The sequence below is a fragment of the Diabrotica undecimpunctata genome, chromosome 2 (assembly GCF_040954645.1).
Source record: "Diabrotica undecimpunctata isolate CICGRU chromosome 2, icDiaUnde3, whole genome shotgun sequence".
Lineage (NCBI taxonomy): Eukaryota > Metazoa > Arthropoda > Insecta > Coleoptera > Chrysomelidae > Diabrotica > Diabrotica undecimpunctata.
This window is the reverse complement of record NC_092804.1, coordinates 115744758-115763344: the sequence shown is the minus strand read 5'-3', so window position 1 is coordinate 115763344 and position 18587 is coordinate 115744758. Positions and strand designations below refer to the sequence as shown.

The following is an 18587-nucleotide window of genomic DNA, read 5'->3' as shown; positions in this document are numbered from 1 at the left end:
GTTCTCTACTATAGAAGATCTATTACCACGCATAATATTTATAATCTTGACAAAACGTGACATTTTGAAATTTATTTGGATGAAGTTGTCAAACTCGATCGTGTTGTCATAGGGATTGAAAATTGCACTGAATGCAATTATCAGTCTAATGTTGACATGATTGGGTGGAATTGTTCCACATGACACAAAATGACGAAATTTGATTGGTTGTTAGAACAGTCGAAAAATTATCTTAGTAATTTTTGTTCATTATTTGATATTTTCGCTTTGTACCAAAGCTTTAATTTCCGTATGAATATTTTCTACAATATTTAATATACTCAATTCTAATATTATTCTTAAGTGCCTGAGGTACGATGTTTTTAGTAATTTGTTGATTTTTTTTATTTCTGCCTCAAAATTTGCAGAAATCTTAAAAATTAGGTATTAAATTCAGTAGGTAATAAACTTAGTAACTTTCATGGATTCTAGTTTAATAGAAAATTACTTAATAGTCCGATTTGTATGAATAAACTAAATAATTAATTACTGTTCTTGTCCATATGCATAACTTGTCAATATTCATCTAAAATTCATCACCTATAAAGCTTGTCGCTGAATTATGCTCTGCACGGCGAAGCGAAGCGCGAAGAAATGGGTTGTTAGGCATTTTCTTCATGTAGTTAAATATCCCCGCGAATAAATGCAACTACCTTCACTTATATCGATATATGTCTCACATACACCCGATTCTCTAAATCTTCAGATTCTCGAACAGATTTAAAAGACACACATTCACCCATGCATACTATCAGTACCAACAATTTGCCAGCATTGCAACAATATATTACTCAAAGTCCAAAACAGTATTCCTCCCCATTTCCTGAACAATATTCACAGTCTTCTTCTCTTGTGTCACATATTCAATATTCTGAAAAAGAGCTATTAAAAATTGCAAATGTTATTTATTAACAGCATGCTTGATTTAAGAAAAATTACCTAGTTTATCTTACTTTTATTCTTTGTGTTTCTTTTTACTTTTTTTGTAAAGAAAGTCATTAGACTTGAGTTGTTTTATTTGGATAATTGAATACTATTTATTTACATATTATCTAATAATTTTCCTACCTTAAACAAACGGAAAGCCTATCATTAACAAAAATTTCACGACGAAATTTTGGATGCTGCCGCTGTATATTTGGTTGTTGCAATATAGCTACAAGTTCAGTAAATTTTTCTAAGCTCATTCTATAATACTGAAAAAAAAATTATCTTTGAGCAAATCGCAATGAAGGTGGTGAAATTCTCCGTAAATATCCCTTTTTAAATTTATATTATGAATCCAAGGTTTTCTTTTACGATTTACATTAATTTCTTGTTCTTTAGCTACTGCACATGCAATAACAAAGTCTTCTTCTGAACTGTGTCATTAGTTCAAAAACTATCGTACAACACGTGTCTACATACCTACTTCAACGCCAACGCCAACTTCTACGACTCCAAACCGAACAACGTATCGTATCTCCTTGTATATATGCGAAAAACCGTGCACGTATTGGCGCGCATTTAAAAAGTTCGTTGCGCCATGCTTCGCTTCGCTCTGCTTTTCCGCGCTTAAGTGAGCGACAAGCTTTATTCGTTTTTTATTATCTATAAAGTGATTGATTTTCAAAATATATTTCTTATATTTTAATTATAATTTTCATTGATTTTTAGGTTATTATGGGTTTACTGTGTATGCCTTACATATTCAAATTAGAATTTAAATCAAAAGAAGAATTACAACTTATGCCTCAAACTACAGAAGAACATATGGAGCTTGAAAATGATGATGACGACAAATCTGATTCGGAAAAAAATCAAGATGGAGATGTAAGTTGCGGAAAGCCTAGTAAAACTCTGGCAAGTTAATACTAACACATTTAGATAGGCATATTTAATATACTTAAATATTTTTCTAGCATAAGGTGGTTCGTAAAACTTACATTGAATTTTATAATCCAAAAGTAAGCAAAATGTTAACATTTCAAGTTAGCACCTGAGAATTTATCACGTATTTAGCACATTTATTTTTATAAACATTGTACTGTATATTTCTTAACCATTTTAAGATTCAAATAGGATCATATTCATCAAATATTTAAATTAAATTAAATTCTTGAATAAAGTTACAGTTAGTGTATCTGTTAAACACGATTTAGAAATGCATGATGCCACAGTTTTTATGAAGAATATTTTAATGGTCTTTATACAGGACCATTAATCATACAAGGGTATTATAAAAACGGCTATCAATAATTTTCAATCGAAGTATAGATTAATTCCATTACTTTGCCCATATGATCAGCAAAGAGAAAAAGAAGTTTCAGCATTAGTCTGAAAACGACTGGACGAACTACTGCACCATATATTCAATGTTTTCATTGTAGAAGCCACCTACATAAAATTGAAGAAAATTCTTTAGAATAGTGGACAATTAAATAAAACTTACCTTCTTTCTAAAATCCATCCGTCTATTTAGGAAAGTTATTATTTTGTTAAGTTGTAGTGATTCTAGTGCTAACATATAAACCGAGACCTAGGGCTTAAGTGATTGAGATCCAGCCTGTAAGTAAGCATGTAATACATAGAATTACACGTAGATTTGAATAAATCTAGTGAAGAGGAAATAAAAAAAAATTTTAGAAATGGGCAAAAATTAAGAGGAAACATTGTTATTGAGAAGATTTATAAATGTCATACGTATATAATGTAGTTAAGCCTTATCACATTAGCAAAAAATAGTGTTGAAATATTCAGTTACCCTACAGTCTGTATTTTCTGCTAGTAACAGAATAAAATACATCTTTCACCCTTTTACAGACCCATAGTTTCTGAGCCTAAACATCCAAGATTTTCGTCATTTCAAGACTAGACTATTAGAGTAGGTATCATGTCCTACTATTAGACCAGGGATTTTTTTCGTGACACTGACCCGGCCAGGCAAACGGCAGTTGTTTTTAGTAGTATAGACCTATAACAAGAACCTATATGTTTCCAGCATGCGATTTTTTTGACTTAATTATTTATTATCAAATTAAGGTCAAAAAACGGTAAAGTATCACTTTTTATGTCTATCAGCAAAAAGTAAGGCATTTGAATCAAATTTAAGCGTAATAAACTTATATAAGTCCTTCAAAATGGCGTTTTTTAAAATGTTTTTATCCTTATTTGTTGCTTAGAAGGTTACAAAATACCTCAGAAATTTCGGTTTTTTATAAAGTTAATTTAAAAAAAAAATAAATTTAGAATCTTTAGATTACACGGAATATTGGGTCTTGTAGTGCTTAAAATATGATCAAAATTTCAAAGCCATCGGTCAAATAGTTTTAAAGTTATTTTATTTGTTTATTCCAAATTATTTTTTTTTGCAACAATAATAGTTAGAAATTGATGAAGTTACAGTAGTTCTCCGGATAGCTTATGAAACAAGAAAGATTATTCTATTAACATTATTTAAAAAATGAAGAAAAGTGATTTTAAATATTGCAAAATAATTTTGCACAATCACATCAATTTTTTGAGTATAAACAATTACAATAACTTTTTAACTATTGCCTGCACTAAAATTATTTTTTCATATTTGGAAAGCTTTTATTTTTCTAAAAATTTAATAAAAGAAAAAGTTGTCCTAGGACAATTTGGGACGAAGCTGGTCCTTTTTTTCAATTGAGAGTAACATTGTTTATAACAATTAAGAGGTCAAATTAGCGTTATTTGAAAGAACATACTTTAAAGTTTTTATATGACAAATTTTAAAAAGATTACCTTTCAACGAAATCGTCCACAAGCTTCAAAATGTGGTCCTCAAAACTGCTGCTGGTTCTCGTTTATGGATTTTGACTTTTCTGTTTTTAATTTGTATGTACTTTTTGCGTAAATTATGAATATGCATTATTATATATATTCATTTTTTTATTTTTTTATATTTATCACTAATATTTATATTATCATAGATTTTATGATAAAATAAATTAGGTATTCTATTCAATTATTTGACAAACATTTAATTAACAAATAAGGTGGTTTATTTAACTATCACCATTGTCTAAAATTTATTTATTTAAATAATGCATATTTGTAATTTACGCAAAAAGTAGCATACAAATTAAAAAAAGACGCGTCAAAATCCATAAACAAGAACTAAGGATATATTTAACAGCTCCTTTCCCCTCCATCGATCCCGCGAGTTTAAAATTCAGCTAATTTTAAGGACCACATTGTGAAGCTTTGTAGAAGATTCCGTTGAAAAGTAATCTTTTTCAAATTTGTGATATAAAAACTTTAAAGTATGTTTTTTAAATGACAGTTATTTGATCTCTTAATTGTTATAAACAATGTTGCTGTCAATTTAAAAAAAAAAGGACTAACTTCTTCCCTTATTGTACTGAGACAACTTTTGCTTTTTTAAAGTAAAAAATGCAAGATTTCCAAACTTCCAATTTTCGTGTAGGCAACAGTTAAAAAGATATGATAATTGTTTGTAAGCAAAAAATCAACATGTTTTAGCAAAATGATTTTGCAATATTTAAAATCGTTTTTCTTTATTTTTTTTTTTTTAATAATATTGACAGAATAAATCTTCTTCTTTTGATTATACTTTAAGCCCTACAAGATCTAATATACCATGTAATATAAAAGTTCTAAGTTCAGTTTTAAAAAAGTTATTAACATTTATAAAAAACCGAAATTTGTGAATTATTTTTCAACTTTATATGCAACAAATAAGGATAGAAACATTTAAAAAACGCCATTTTAAAGGTTTTAATATGAGTTTTGAGTTTGTTACTTCCTTTTTTCAAATGCTTAACTTTTTGCTGATAGGCGAAAAAAGAGAAAATTTACCATTTTTTGACATTAATTTGTTAATAACTAATTAAGTCCAAAAAATCGACTACATGAAACATATAGGTTCTTGTTATAGATGCCCATACTACTCAAAACAACTGTCGTTTGCCTGGCCGGTTTAGTGTCACAAACAGGGTACTTTTTTGCTTATTTCTGTGGCCTATATAGAGTCAGTTTTCTATTTATTTCGAATTAATAAAGGGGTGAAAACAGTGGACAAGTATACGATGATACTCAAAATAATGATACGACTCTCTATGTGCTACTGCTATTTTTGAACATCAAAAACATAAATGTGAAATAATATTTGCACAAATAGTGTACAGTATACTTTGAAATGAAGTATAGACAAAAGGCTCAAGCATCTACTGGTATGAGTACTTACGTCAAATACGTAAAAACTAATACTACCCTTGAAATAAGCAAATTCCTTAATTAGAATGGAATATTAGTTTTTATTTTAGTATGAGCAGTATATGTTTATATAAATATATTAATTGATGTTTTTTTACACTTCGGAGTTGTTTGCCTAGAACATATAATTATATGTTATATATTCGAGATAGTACTGATGTTAATTATGTAGCTAATCAAGTAAACGAATTACCAATGGTAGAAAGTTCAAGCAGTGATTCGAATTATGTATATTTGAGAAATCAGGACAATGTTGATATACAAAATTGGGTAGAAAACATTATACAAATTTCAAACTTCAATCTAGATATTTTAGCTGGTGTTAACCTCGATTGACATAAAATGTCACTCTGGTAAAATTTTTTAAAAGCGAGGATATTATGAATTGCTTGTTAGAATCAACTAACAGAAGTAGTGTAACAAAGCGTGCCTCACTATCAGAATAGGGAAATCAATGTGTTAGAGAGAGAAGTACCTCCATTACATGTGTAAGAGTGAAAACGATATATGTTTTCATAACATTATGTATAAGGAATTTACATTACCTTCTTCTTCTTCCTATGCCGTCCCCATTAACGGAGGTTGGCGACCACATTTTTAAAAGCTTCTCTGTCTTTTGCAACGTGGAATAATTCGTCTACAGTCATGTTTGTCCAGTCTCGAATATTTCGCAGCCATGACTTCCTCTTTCTACCTATTCCCCTTTTGCCATCGACTCTACCCTGCATGATGACCTGCAGAAGACTATATTTATTATTTCTCAGTATGTGTCCAAGGTATGCAGTCTTGCGTACTTTTATCGTTCTCAACAATTTTTTGTCTCGACCCATCCTTCTCAGCACTTCCTCATTGGTGACCCTGGCAGTCCATGGAATTCTCAACATTCTCCGGTATATCCAAAGTTCAAAGGCTTCAATCTTCTTAACTATTTGCGCTTTTAGTGTCCATGTTTCTACCCCGTACAATAGCTGCGACTAGACGTAACATTCAACATTACATTACCTACTTTAGATATATACCCATAGCTAGATAATGTGATGTCTAGATATTTAAACTCCTCACCTGTTCTATTATCTGACCTTCCAGCTCCAATTTACATCTTAGTAAATTTGCTGTTATAACCATGCATTTTGTCTTTTTTGGGAAAATTAACATGTTAAATTTTCTGGCGGTTAGATTAAATTGGTGCAGCATACGTTGTAAATCATCTTCACTCTGAGAGAGTAGTATTCCGTCATCTAAATAGCAGATTATTTTAAACTGTTTTTTTTCCCCATTTGGTATCCTTTTTTAGTTCTTACTTTTTTTTATTTAATCCATGATCAGGTTGAAGAATAGAGGGGTCAGTTTTCTTATACCACTGTCAGCTTCAATTGGGTCAGTTAGTTTTTCTTCTAGTTTTACTTTTATTATGTTGTTTTGATAGATATTTTTGATCAAATTGATTATTCCTAGAGGTCCCCAGTCACCAGAAGTTCACCATTTTATTTCAAAATTAAACGATATGTGTATATACATTGAATTTATCATAAAGAATCTACGTTACTGACTTTCATAGTTAAACTACTATCCACTAGTCCCAATAGATTTTAGGAGGAAACAGATAGAATATAGAAACAGTGGAAGTCTGTATAAAATGAAACCATTGTTAAGTCTGCCTACTAATGCCAAACGACGTCATCCAAAGTATACCACAATTTTCACTACCAGTAGCTTGTAAATAATAAATGATTTTTATTGGTGCAGTTATTATGGTTTTGTTGAAATAAATCAATTTTAAATACCTTTATCATCGGTTGATCACGAGACTATCTTCACACACATCATGTTCTCTACATCTCTAGAGATTTAAACATTACTGGCTCTGATTGTCTTGTCCCATAATGGCAAAAGAACTTTAACAGCGATTGCCGTCTTGTATGTGAGGGGATTAATGAACAAGAAATTGATGAATTTAAGATTTATAGTTAAGATGGTACATTCCTGTTTGAATCTAATTATTTTTTCCAGCACATATCACACTTTTGCTACCTATATATACTTTTAAAAAACTTTTATTTTCTTATCACTAACCTTTTACTTTTATATACATCTAGCATGAATAATTTTCGTATCAGTTAAAAGTATTAGTGAAAATTCTAATCGATAAAATATGTTAATTCTATTCTGTAATAATTTTATAAATGTTATTGATTAAATATAAATCTTTAGATTATGTAAATGTTACTTATAGTTGTACAATATCTTATATACTTAAATACTTAGATACTTGTAGCAAAGATTCTTAAAAAAAAATTAAATATATTTAGATTCACATTCATTACATACTATCTCTATGAACCACATATTATTCTTTTTTGTATAAAATTGATAATGCAGACAAACTAGAACGAAAAACAGACAACTATATTGTTGACGTTCAGTTGACGACTTCAAAGTAAATGGCACTTTTGTAAACTATTGTTCCAAATGTGGAATAATGCGCGTCGAAAGTTACCATTATCAACTTTTTTTTTAATTGCCGTATTGCCAGATTCCAGTGAGAGCCTAAGAAGGTATCCATTGAATTCTGGCAGGCAACTGTGTGGAAAATCTTTTTTGGACATCTCATCTACGTCACGGAGCAAGACACCCTGGCATTTGTCGGTCGAGTAAGATAATAGGCCAGAAGACCCCAGGGTAGTGCCGGATTAACCGTGTTCCGGCTAAAACCTTAACCACCGTTCCAGAGAGGAGGTCTTGTCACTCAATGAACAACTAAAATAAAAAAACTAAAAATTTATAAATAACCATACCTATTACCGTAAATCAGAAAATGTTTCAGACGTTAGGCCATAAATTAATAAATAATATTAACCATACATTTCAGATCCCTGGCTCAATTTCCTCCTCTGTCCTCCTGCTCCTTTTTCTTCATCACAACAGAAATCAGACAGTGTACTTCTCTCTTTCTTTCTCTCCTCTCAACATTATGTTTACAATGTTTCTTTCATCCGGCCCGAAACCCATTCGCCTTTCGAAATCTCCCCTCTCATTTGCTCATCTCTGACAGTTAAAAATGTGGGAGGGGGCGTCCGGTACCCCACAAACAGTACAGTCTGCTGAGGAAGATTTACCTATTCTATTTGTGAAGGTGCCAAAACTACCTTGTCCGGTCAGAATCTGCTTCAAGAAGTAGTTTAGTTTCCTGAACTTACATTCCCACCACTGCCCCAGATCGGGAATAAGCTCCTTCGTCCACCTTGCCTTTCCGCTATCATTCGCCCATTCTCTCTGCCACTCTACTATCGTTCTTTCTCTCTCATGCTCATCTATATTTACATCCATCCTCCTCGCATACACCCTCGCTCGCTCTTTGCACAACAAAACGATCGGTATCACCGCTCCAATGACATAAAGAGCCTCATTTGAAACTGTCCTATATGCGCTAGATACCCTGAAGAGCATTCGCATTTGCGAAGTCTCCATCAGCTTAGCGTATTTCGCAGTGTTTAGTATGCTACACCACACGTGGGCAGCGTAGGTTACCACCGACTGGAAAACTCCAGTTAGCACCTTTCTTTTGGTGCTACCTGAGCCTCCAATGTTTGGCATCAGCCGTATCAACGCTTCCAAATTTCGGTTCGCCTTTTCTACCGTCATTGGTATGTGTATTTCGAACCTTAGCCCTTTCGATAACCAGACTCCCAGATATTTAATCAATTTAACCGGTGCAACCTCCACACCTTCCACTATAAAGCGAAGAGAGGATTTTTCCCGGCTCCCTTTGAGAACTAACACCTCAGTTTTCTGAGGCGCTAGCTGTAGATCGTTCTCTCTGATCTACTAATACGACGCAGGGCTGTGTTAGCCGCATTAGCCATGTCCGTTTTCTGACTCGCCTTCGCAACCAGTGCGAGATCATCGGCATAAGCTACATGAGTGCATCCTCTTGGCATCTGTAACCTCAACACCCCGTCGTACAGGACATTCCACAGGATGGCACCTAGTACTGAACCCTGCGGAACAGAACAGAACAGAACAAGATAATTCTTCTTTACCACTGGAATCATCCTCATTAAAGGCTTTCCACAATTCTTCTTACGTAAGAGGACGTTTATGTGGATGCCTAGGGGTGCTGTAGTTTAAAAAAAAACTTATAAGACGCTATAAATATTAATACTTAAAAATAACTTACCGATAAACACTTGTTACGTTAACCACAAGGTGGGGTTAAAAATCAGAAATGCGCTGTAAACACAACGAAATGTGAATGTACATAAAAACACACATCACCAGTTACAAGTCATGTGAAATACTGAAGGTAGATGCGTAGATGGCAACCAACTTACAGGTTCATCAGAATCGCGCGCATGTAAAAAAAAATTAGTGCGGTGGGGTCACCGGCGACCCCACCTTGTGGTTCTAGGGATAAAATTGCAGGAATATTTATCTAATCTTTTCTATCCATAATTTCCGAAATGGAAATCGAAACGTCAAAATAAACATGTAGAATTAAAATTGTATCGCATTCCCAATAAAAATCGTTAATTATATTAAAATGCCACGAGAAAATAGCTTTTGGTCTCGGCTCTGTTTTTTTTTTATTCCCTTCCGTTTAACATATTCTGTTTGCCGTATTTCTTTTGCTTATGTGTATTTCTGCCCTATCTGTATTTCTTGTTCAATGTGTCATTTTTTGACATAGTAATTCTTTTCAAACGGTTTTCTTCTACATAATAGTTTTGTCTTGTCGCTGTTTTTGATTTTATGTTAGTATTGATATTTTTATTAACACTGATTGTACAGTATTTCTTGTATTATAATTATTAGCGATTTTCTTTATCCCAACAAAACTGCTATTAATGAAGTTAGTATGGGATTTAGGAATGCCAATTGGATTTTACTTTATTGACTATTTCATCCATTATCGTTATAAAAATAACGGGCTTAGGATATTGGCATAAATGTAATAATGGTTCTAAACTTTTCGATCATTGTCTCATATTCGATCGACAATTATATTTTTTATTTTTATCGGTGGTAGTGAGGCTCCCTACCACATCTCGTCTTGATATTCATAGTTTAGGTTTTCATTATTTTCGACAAAAGTTCTACTCCGACATTGTCAAACAATTTGTTTAAATATATGTAAATTTTATTTTCTTTCGGCCGCTGTCGATATATATATATATATATATATATATATATATATATATATATATATATATATATATATACGTTCGAATTATCGGGTAAAGTGGTCTGTAATGAAAATCTTTCTTTTTTCTGAGATACTCAATATTTCGCCATTTATTTAATAGCTTCCTCAGGTGTAAACTAAAATTTATTTGCGAAATCTTTTAAATTCTGTGAGTATTTTAAATGTATTTGTACGCCATTTTTTGTAATGTTTAAATTGTTTTAGTTTACTCCTGTGGAAGCTATTAAATAAATGGCGAAATATTGAATATCTCAGAAAAAAGAAAGATTTTCATTACAGACCACTTTACCCGATAATTCGAACGTATTTATAAATTATTTTTTGGTCGAAATAATCACTTCTAATATATATATATATATATATATATATATATATATATATATATATATATATATATATTTATATATATATATATATATATATATATATATATATATATACCTAAAATATAGAAAATGTTTTTTAATATGCCTAATTTTTATTTAATTAATACTTACTTTTTTGTATAGATATGTTTGAGCAAACAATACACTTAGATGTTGTAGTTACTTTTTGTAAAATTTATCATGGGATATAAACTTGTACTTATACTAAGAATCATTATAGTTTAAAATGCCATAGAACATTTAATAAGATATTATAATTTGTATATATCATGGCCCAATAAACTTTTAAAATTACGTTATCTTCCTGAGTTAGAAATTAAGTTAAAGTAAATTGCAATATTGGTTTTATTTTTTTTAAATGATGCATTTTTATTCTGTTAATAAAGTACATTTTAATATTTGTTTACTTTTATGCTGTATACAGTATATACAGTGAATGAAGTATAACTAATATTTGCTTCCTATAAATGAAAGGCCCATTGTTCTTCAATACTATTGCTGGTCTTCGGTCTTACTATGTCTCTTCATTACTATTTAATGTAAATTATTGTTTTTTAGTGCTAAATTTAAGTAATTCTTTATACAGATCACATTATTTTATTGACCATACGACACAATGGCAATCGCTTTCACATGTTACACGTTTCCACCTCTATATTCATTTCACAGTAGGTACGAATTGTCGTAATTGTCACATTGACATTAAAAATTTCAAACGAAGTTCTGAAAGAATAAACAAATAATTAATATAATGCCTATTACGTTGTATACCGTCCAAGAAAAAGTGCAACTTGTAACATGGTACTTTCAGGGTCATTCCAAGTGTTACAACAGTTAAAAATACCATTAAACATTTTCAAACTTCGGGATATGTAAACAGTTGTAAAAAGTGTCATGAAGGTAACGAACCACGTGTTAGACCTGTCGATGAGGAGCGCCAAAACAGGTATATTGATATTCGTGCTTTTGTGGAAGCTAGTGAACCCTACAAAAGTGTACAAATTGCTATGGAAGTTAACGTGAATGCTTGAACTGTCCAGCGAGTTCTCAAAAGGAAGGGGTATCACTGTTTTAAGATACAACCAACACGAGAACTGTTTCTGGAAGATAACTTTAGGCGCATGGAGTTTTGTGAATTTATGTTAGATAGAGAAAATGAAAATGTACACTTTTTAAAAAATATTTTATTTTCTGACGAATCTTCATTTTCATTACATAAAAACACAACCCATCCGTTGCAAGGTATTATTCTCGGAAAAATAAGCATCTCAGTGTTGCAGTGCGAACGCAACTTTTACAAAATGAGATCATTCCGGCAGTTCGACGCCTTCCCGTTAATTTTCAGGAGGTTCATTTCCAACAGGATGGGTGTTTGGCTCATAACTCTAGAGCAACTATTGACTTCCTCGATCAAACGTTTCCTGATCGACTGATAAGTACACGTGGTACAATTAAATGGCCCGCTAGATCCTGTGACTTAGCGCCTAACGATTTCTTTTTTTGGGGTTTTCTCAAAGAAAACATTTATAGGCATCAGTTTGAAAGGGCCGCAAACCTAGTCGAATTAAGGGCAAAAATACTTCATTTCTCTGCAAGCATTACACCAGCCCTACTCTAAAATATGAGGAGAAATCTGTATGACAGATTTGATTACTGTTTAGCACAAGGAGGTGGAATATTTGAGCCCTTAATTCATTAATCTGCTTTCCTAATTTTTATTTTTTGTTAGGGGCATTTTACGAAGTTTGTAGGTTCTTAATTAGGTAGTATTTTTTATGTTTAAGATGGAAGAATTTTATTGTTTTTTTTTATTTATAAGTACAAACGATTCTTATTCTGATTTTTTTTTCTTTTTTCTTGTCTTATTGTTATAAGCTTTGTCCATAAAATTTGTACAATTTTCAGTGACAATAAAGCATATTACTTATTTACTTACTTATTTATTTGTATTGCTATTAAGGCTAAAAAATAACCAAAAAATTAGTTTTAGAGCATTATAATAAATATACTCTAGAGATGGGATTGCAATTTATCTTAATTCCTATGGTCAACAAAACAATGTCGTTATCTGTATATATTTGGGGGTTTAACTATATAAATCCAAACAATTAAAATAATTCTATAATTATCAAACCCATCACAATTTCATTTTTGACTAGTTGGTTAAATGAGTCGGTGTATGAACGCTCGTTAATGTTTATGTAGGTTTCGGAATATTAGCTTATGGGGAGATTCTTCATCACAACAGAAACAGATACAAGCATTTGATTGTAGTTTGCCAACGTAAAAGTCTCACGAATGACCTGAAACGGACTGGAGAGGAAAATATGGGGAAATTTAAAAAATATATAGTATTACGTGATAACAGTAAGATTAGCATCATAATATTTACTTTGTTGATGGCATCATTTAAAAATAGATATAAGATGTTACCCTGGTTTTATAATTTTATACCTCTTTTATTAGTAATACAATATATTTAACCATTTTTAATTTGGAAAACAAACGTGAAATATTAGAAATAGGAAAATAGTAGAATTAATTAATCTAAATTAGCTGCAACAAGCAAGTATGCAATTGTTATATATTTTCGGAATGAAACTAATATTACTTCCAGTTTATTTTTTTGGAAATATTGAATAAATTTAACAATTTTATAAAATTTATTGGGCAATGAGTTCAGCTTAGCAAATTTACTTAGCTATAGCAAGCTTTGACTTTATATTTAAATGTGGTATCGTCTACAATGGGGTAAATTACAGAGCTATAGTACTTAGAATTTTTGCTTGACTTTTTCTTTTTAGTTGTTTTAGTTCTATTGTAACCTACGCCACTTCTTATTTACTTGTGGTGGGCTAATAGTGTGTTATTATTATTTTAGAAGCGTACTAGAAGTTTGAGTATTCGGAGCAAGTCTACAAATCCAACTGGTGTAAAGGTAGCAAAGCTTCCCCCAAATGTGTCCTTAATGTTGTTTGATATTCTCTTCTAAACTACCTATGTAACTTTTTTGTGTTGCTTCGCTTTTTGGTATGTACTATTCAACAGAATATCAGACACTAATTACTATTGATACTGATTAATGACTAAAAATTGTTTTATAATAAATTTTCTCAGAAAACAGATCGGAATAACAAAAAATTGCATAAATCTGCTACTGGCAGGTACTGGTTTTAGAAAACTTTTAAAAATGCATTGTCAAACAGTGGACTGTGGCCGTGCTTATAACAACACGAGCATATATTACACGCTTAATTATGTGAGTAAGATCCGGACGGTTTTCTACCTCTTTGACGACTGAAATCACGTCAATCTCCTAATTATTATGTCAAGCCACCTAATTATTATACCATGAGACAAAAATGCTACACATGGAACACTATTATATATTAGAGACCACTGAACAACAAATATACCGAAGATCATACTTTAGGTGATCAAATGACACTAAACAATATGTTAATCTGAGATAGATGTAAACAGACTAGTATAGAGAATGATAGAGGAAAGAACGAAAATCCTATGTTCAAAGATCGATGTCCTTGGTTAATTAGATAGATATATTAGTGATATTACAGACTGTAAAAAAGCTGCTGATTAAATTCCCTAAGAGGCAGATTTACTACATTTACGTCACTACCACAGGAATTGGTTCCCTGGTACAGCACAATGTCTCTACGATCAGTTTATGATGGGTCTGGTCATTTAGCTTACAAATTTGTAGGGTTGAGATTATCACCATGTTAATATCGAGTCCATTGAGGTCAGGATTGGAATCGAAATGTGTTCATTGATTCGATTTTGCTTGAATGACCCCTATTAAAATCGGGTTTTGATTAATATTCCTTAAATAAAATATGAATGCTCAAGATCTTCCTAGAAGGAGCTGCTAGAGCAAATCTTAAAGAACGAGAAAACAACAGAATATTCCAATTTTTTTAACAGAATGCAGGCGTTATACAGCAATGACTACCATGCTTCTTAGTGCATTTAAGCTACTTTTTTTCTCTGACCAGCTCGGTTTCATCTATTGAATATGTATGGGGCATGATAGGTAGAAGATTGAGGCCACTTCCTGTCTTAATAATGTACTTGCATCATCTTGGATACGAAGTTCAAATTGCTTGAGGCTCAGTTTCTCAATAAGATATTGATCATATTATTGGATACCTGTCTCAAAGAGTTGAGAAATATGTTAACAAAAGAGGTGGTCCTATTCATGATTAAAATTTCCACACATGGGACAAATTATTTTGGAATTTTGATATTTTAATGTATGTAAGATATATGCACTTGAATTTATAAAAAATATAAGAAAATATTTTGATGCTTAATGGATGTTACATTTTCAATGCCACACATTTCATCTCAGGAGTGTTCATAGTGTACTCTAGTAAGTATACTTTTAGCAAACAGAATAATTTATTTTTTATGTGGACTTTATTTCTTAATTCGTGCAAAATATTTCGCACTGTATTGCTGTTGAATAGTGCTAGAAATTGGCTACGCCAATATATATCTACAAGTGAGATCTCGATTCGCGTTTCCAACACTTGCGTTCAAATATAAAAGTATTTTTGACCACGTTAGTAAATCGTGGTTTATGTATACCAAAATTGTGAAATTTTGTAGCGTTAATATTTACAAGCAAAATCGATGAAGTAATTCAGTGATTATAATGAAAAAAATATAATATTGCCTTTTAGTATTATTTTCCCTCTCTTATATAGTCTGATATTCTTTTGACCACAAGTCTACGTAGTTTTTTTGTCGCAATAAATGCTTAAACTATCGCTTATCTTAATCTCTGTTTCTTCCTGTTTATCATTTTTATTTGGGTACGTTCTATTTTGACATTTTGTTTACAGGCACTATTAACTGAAAATTTTATTACGAGGGATACCGTCGTTCAAGAAAATGGTAAAATTCTTCCGGAATTCGATGATTCAAAATTTAAACCTCAGTACAGTAAGGGCAAAGAATTGAAGTTGAAGAAAAAACTTTATGAATTTTATACTGCACCAATTACAAAATTTTGGTCGAATTCGGTAAGTATGCAAATATTAAAGATAAAATAAAACTGTACTCCAGCAAATAAAAAATGAAATGAGTCATACACGTGATCACTTAAATTTGTCGTATCATTTAGCTGCCCCTATGAGTTTTGTCAAGAAGCATGTCAGTAGCGGAGCATTTATTGTTTGTTTAGCGTATTGCATATTAAGAACGCATAATTAAAAGCACTAGAAAACGTTAAGTGGAGTAGTAGAAATGATCTAATATATCAATATACTTAATCTAAACATTTTCAGTCGCATTCAGAAATTCCACCTTCTTTGTTTTTCTTGCTGTTCTGTCAATATATTACCCTCCTTATTTCTTCACATCTTTTGTTTCAATTCTTTTCGGCTTTTGTTCAGTTTCTGGTGAAATTCTCTTTTCTTTGATGGCTTACTTAGATCTTTTAGTTCTTGAAGTTCTTTGTTTATATTTTCTCTCTTATTTCTGCGGTGGATTTTTTTTCTTCTTTACGTAGTTATTTATATTCCTCCTTTGCTTGGCAGGTTCTGTGTCCCTGTTGCATCAGTTAATACGCTCTATTTTTTCTTTTTGTTATAAACTGACATTCTTCGTTAAACCAGTTATTCGTTCTTGTCCTTCTTTGTTTACCTTTCATGCCTAGTAATTCTTCACCTGCTAAAAAAATAAAAAATATTTAAAATTCGTTATTTCTCAAGCACCAAATTTTTTCATTTTGTTGGGCTGTGTTATAATTCCTATTCCATACCATGCAAGTTAAACGTTTACTTTGTATTCCACGTCACTTTTATTCCTTTGGCGGAAATTTCAGCTTTCTATTGACTTTTGTAAAATGGAAGTATTTGCTTCGTTGCGTAGTTGCAGCAATCGTTTTTAGCTGCTAATTCAGCTGTTGATTCGTCTGTTGTGTCTTTATTTTGCTGTGTAAACACATTTCGACATAATGTCAGGACATTGATTAATTGCGCTATTAAATAGACTAACTCGGTTATTTTGAAACTCAAGAGAATTATTTTTTCTCAGAAATAAACTTCGAATCTTTATAATTGCCTTTCGTTCTGTTTAGTTCCGAATACATATGATCAATTGCGCGGAGGATTGTATTTGTAGCAATATAATTCATGAAAACTTATTTTATAAAGTAGATCTAATGTATTATTCTTATTATTATAAGCAGAAATATAATAAACTAATTGCATTTTTTATTTTCTAGAGTTTTTTAGTGTAATATTAAAAAATATATTTAATGCAGCTTTTGGAACATTTGTGTGAATGAATTTTTGTGAAGTTAATTTATAAAGTAGCCTTATAAAGCTGTCTATTTTCTATGTCAGGATATTTAATATACAGATCAACGTAGACTACACATTAGATACTTATGTCTAAAAATAATTATTTGAAATCTGAAAGATTTCCACTTTTCCATCTGATCTACACGTCTAAAATATTAACAGTTTACTGTCATTTCCAGTACCACTGGAAGTCACCATTAAGTTTGTCATTTTTAATAGGTCATCCTTTATACCAGGCGTGTTCAATTAAAACCTATCTTTGGCCCAGAAAAAAATGATTGTCAAATTTATCATTCATAATTACCACTAAAATTAAGGTACCTAGCCAATCGATATATACCCTGCTTAAAAAATTCTTGCGGTTGCTACTCGAAGAATTCTTTTGCTACATTTTGTACTTCTTCGTCCAACTGAAAACGATTACTTTTTAACCCCTTTTTTAGTGGCCCAAATATGTGAAAATCACAAGGCGATAAATCTGGACAATGCATTACTTTCGTTGTAGATATTCCGTCACTACTTCGGCAACATGAGGTCGAGCATTGTCGTGCAGAAAAATGACATCATGTGAGAGCTTCCCTAGAGAGTTTTTGTCTTATTGGTTGATGGAGCTTGTTTAAAGTTTTATTATATAGGTTTTTTTCTTAAAATTATACATCGCAGAATATACAAGCTATGCGAAGAAAGAATACAAGACACACAGTTTGGATTCATGAAAGGCGTAGGTACGATAGATGCACTGTTTAGTCTACAGGTATTATTCCAAAGATGCAGAGATATGAGTTGCGATATCTACACCTGCTTTATGGACTACCAAAAAGCATTTGACACAGTTTAACACCGAAAAATGATGGATGTTCTAACAAAAGCCCAAATAGATGATAAAGACCGGCGTATAATACAAAATTTATACTGGAACCAATCAGCCACAATAAGAACAAACCTTTTAAAAACATGGAATCCTTTGAAATGGAGAACACCTAAACAACATCCGTTATTCAGATGACACCGTTATTTTTTCAGGCATTTTAAACAGTTTACAGCAACTAATAAACAAAGTAAATGAAGTAAGTGAAAGATTTGGACTACAAGTAAACATATCAAAAACTAAATTTATGGTCATCAGCAAAAATAGAGTTAGAGACGTGCAACTGCTTATCAAGAATACACCAGTGGACCGAGTAAAACAGTTTACCCATCTTGGAACAATAGTAGACGAACAATAGGATCACTCACAAGAAGTATAATGTCGAATAGAGAAGGGTAGGAGTGCATTCAACAACATGGCCAAACTCTTTAAAAGCCACAACTTTAATCTGGAGATAAAAGTAAGGCTCCTACCATGTTATATCTTCTCGATATTATACTACGAAGTTGAATCCTGGA

At 31.5% G+C, this 18587-nt stretch overlaps 1 protein-coding gene across 13 annotated transcripts in view; it reads left to right on the top strand.

Annotated features, from left to right (window-relative positions):
• Positions 1–18587, top strand: part of Trpm (transient receptor potential cation channel, subfamily M) — an 888877-nt gene that overhangs the window by 776227 nt on the left and 94063 nt on the right. For 12 of the 13 annotated variants that reach the window (XR_011950088.1, XM_072523326.1, XM_072523332.1 and 9 more), the window contains 3 exons: positions 1696–1851; positions 13751–13807; positions 15738–15917. Coding sequence is in view for 12 of the 13 variants with exons in the window: in XM_072523326.1 (XP_072379427.1) it covers positions 1696–1851; positions 13751–13807; positions 15738–15917 (393 nt within the window). In the remaining variant the exon portion in view is untranslated. The remainder of the gene's footprint in view (positions 1–1695; positions 1852–13750; positions 13808–15737; positions 15918–18587) is intronic. The other variant, XM_072523329.1, reaches the window with a different exon arrangement.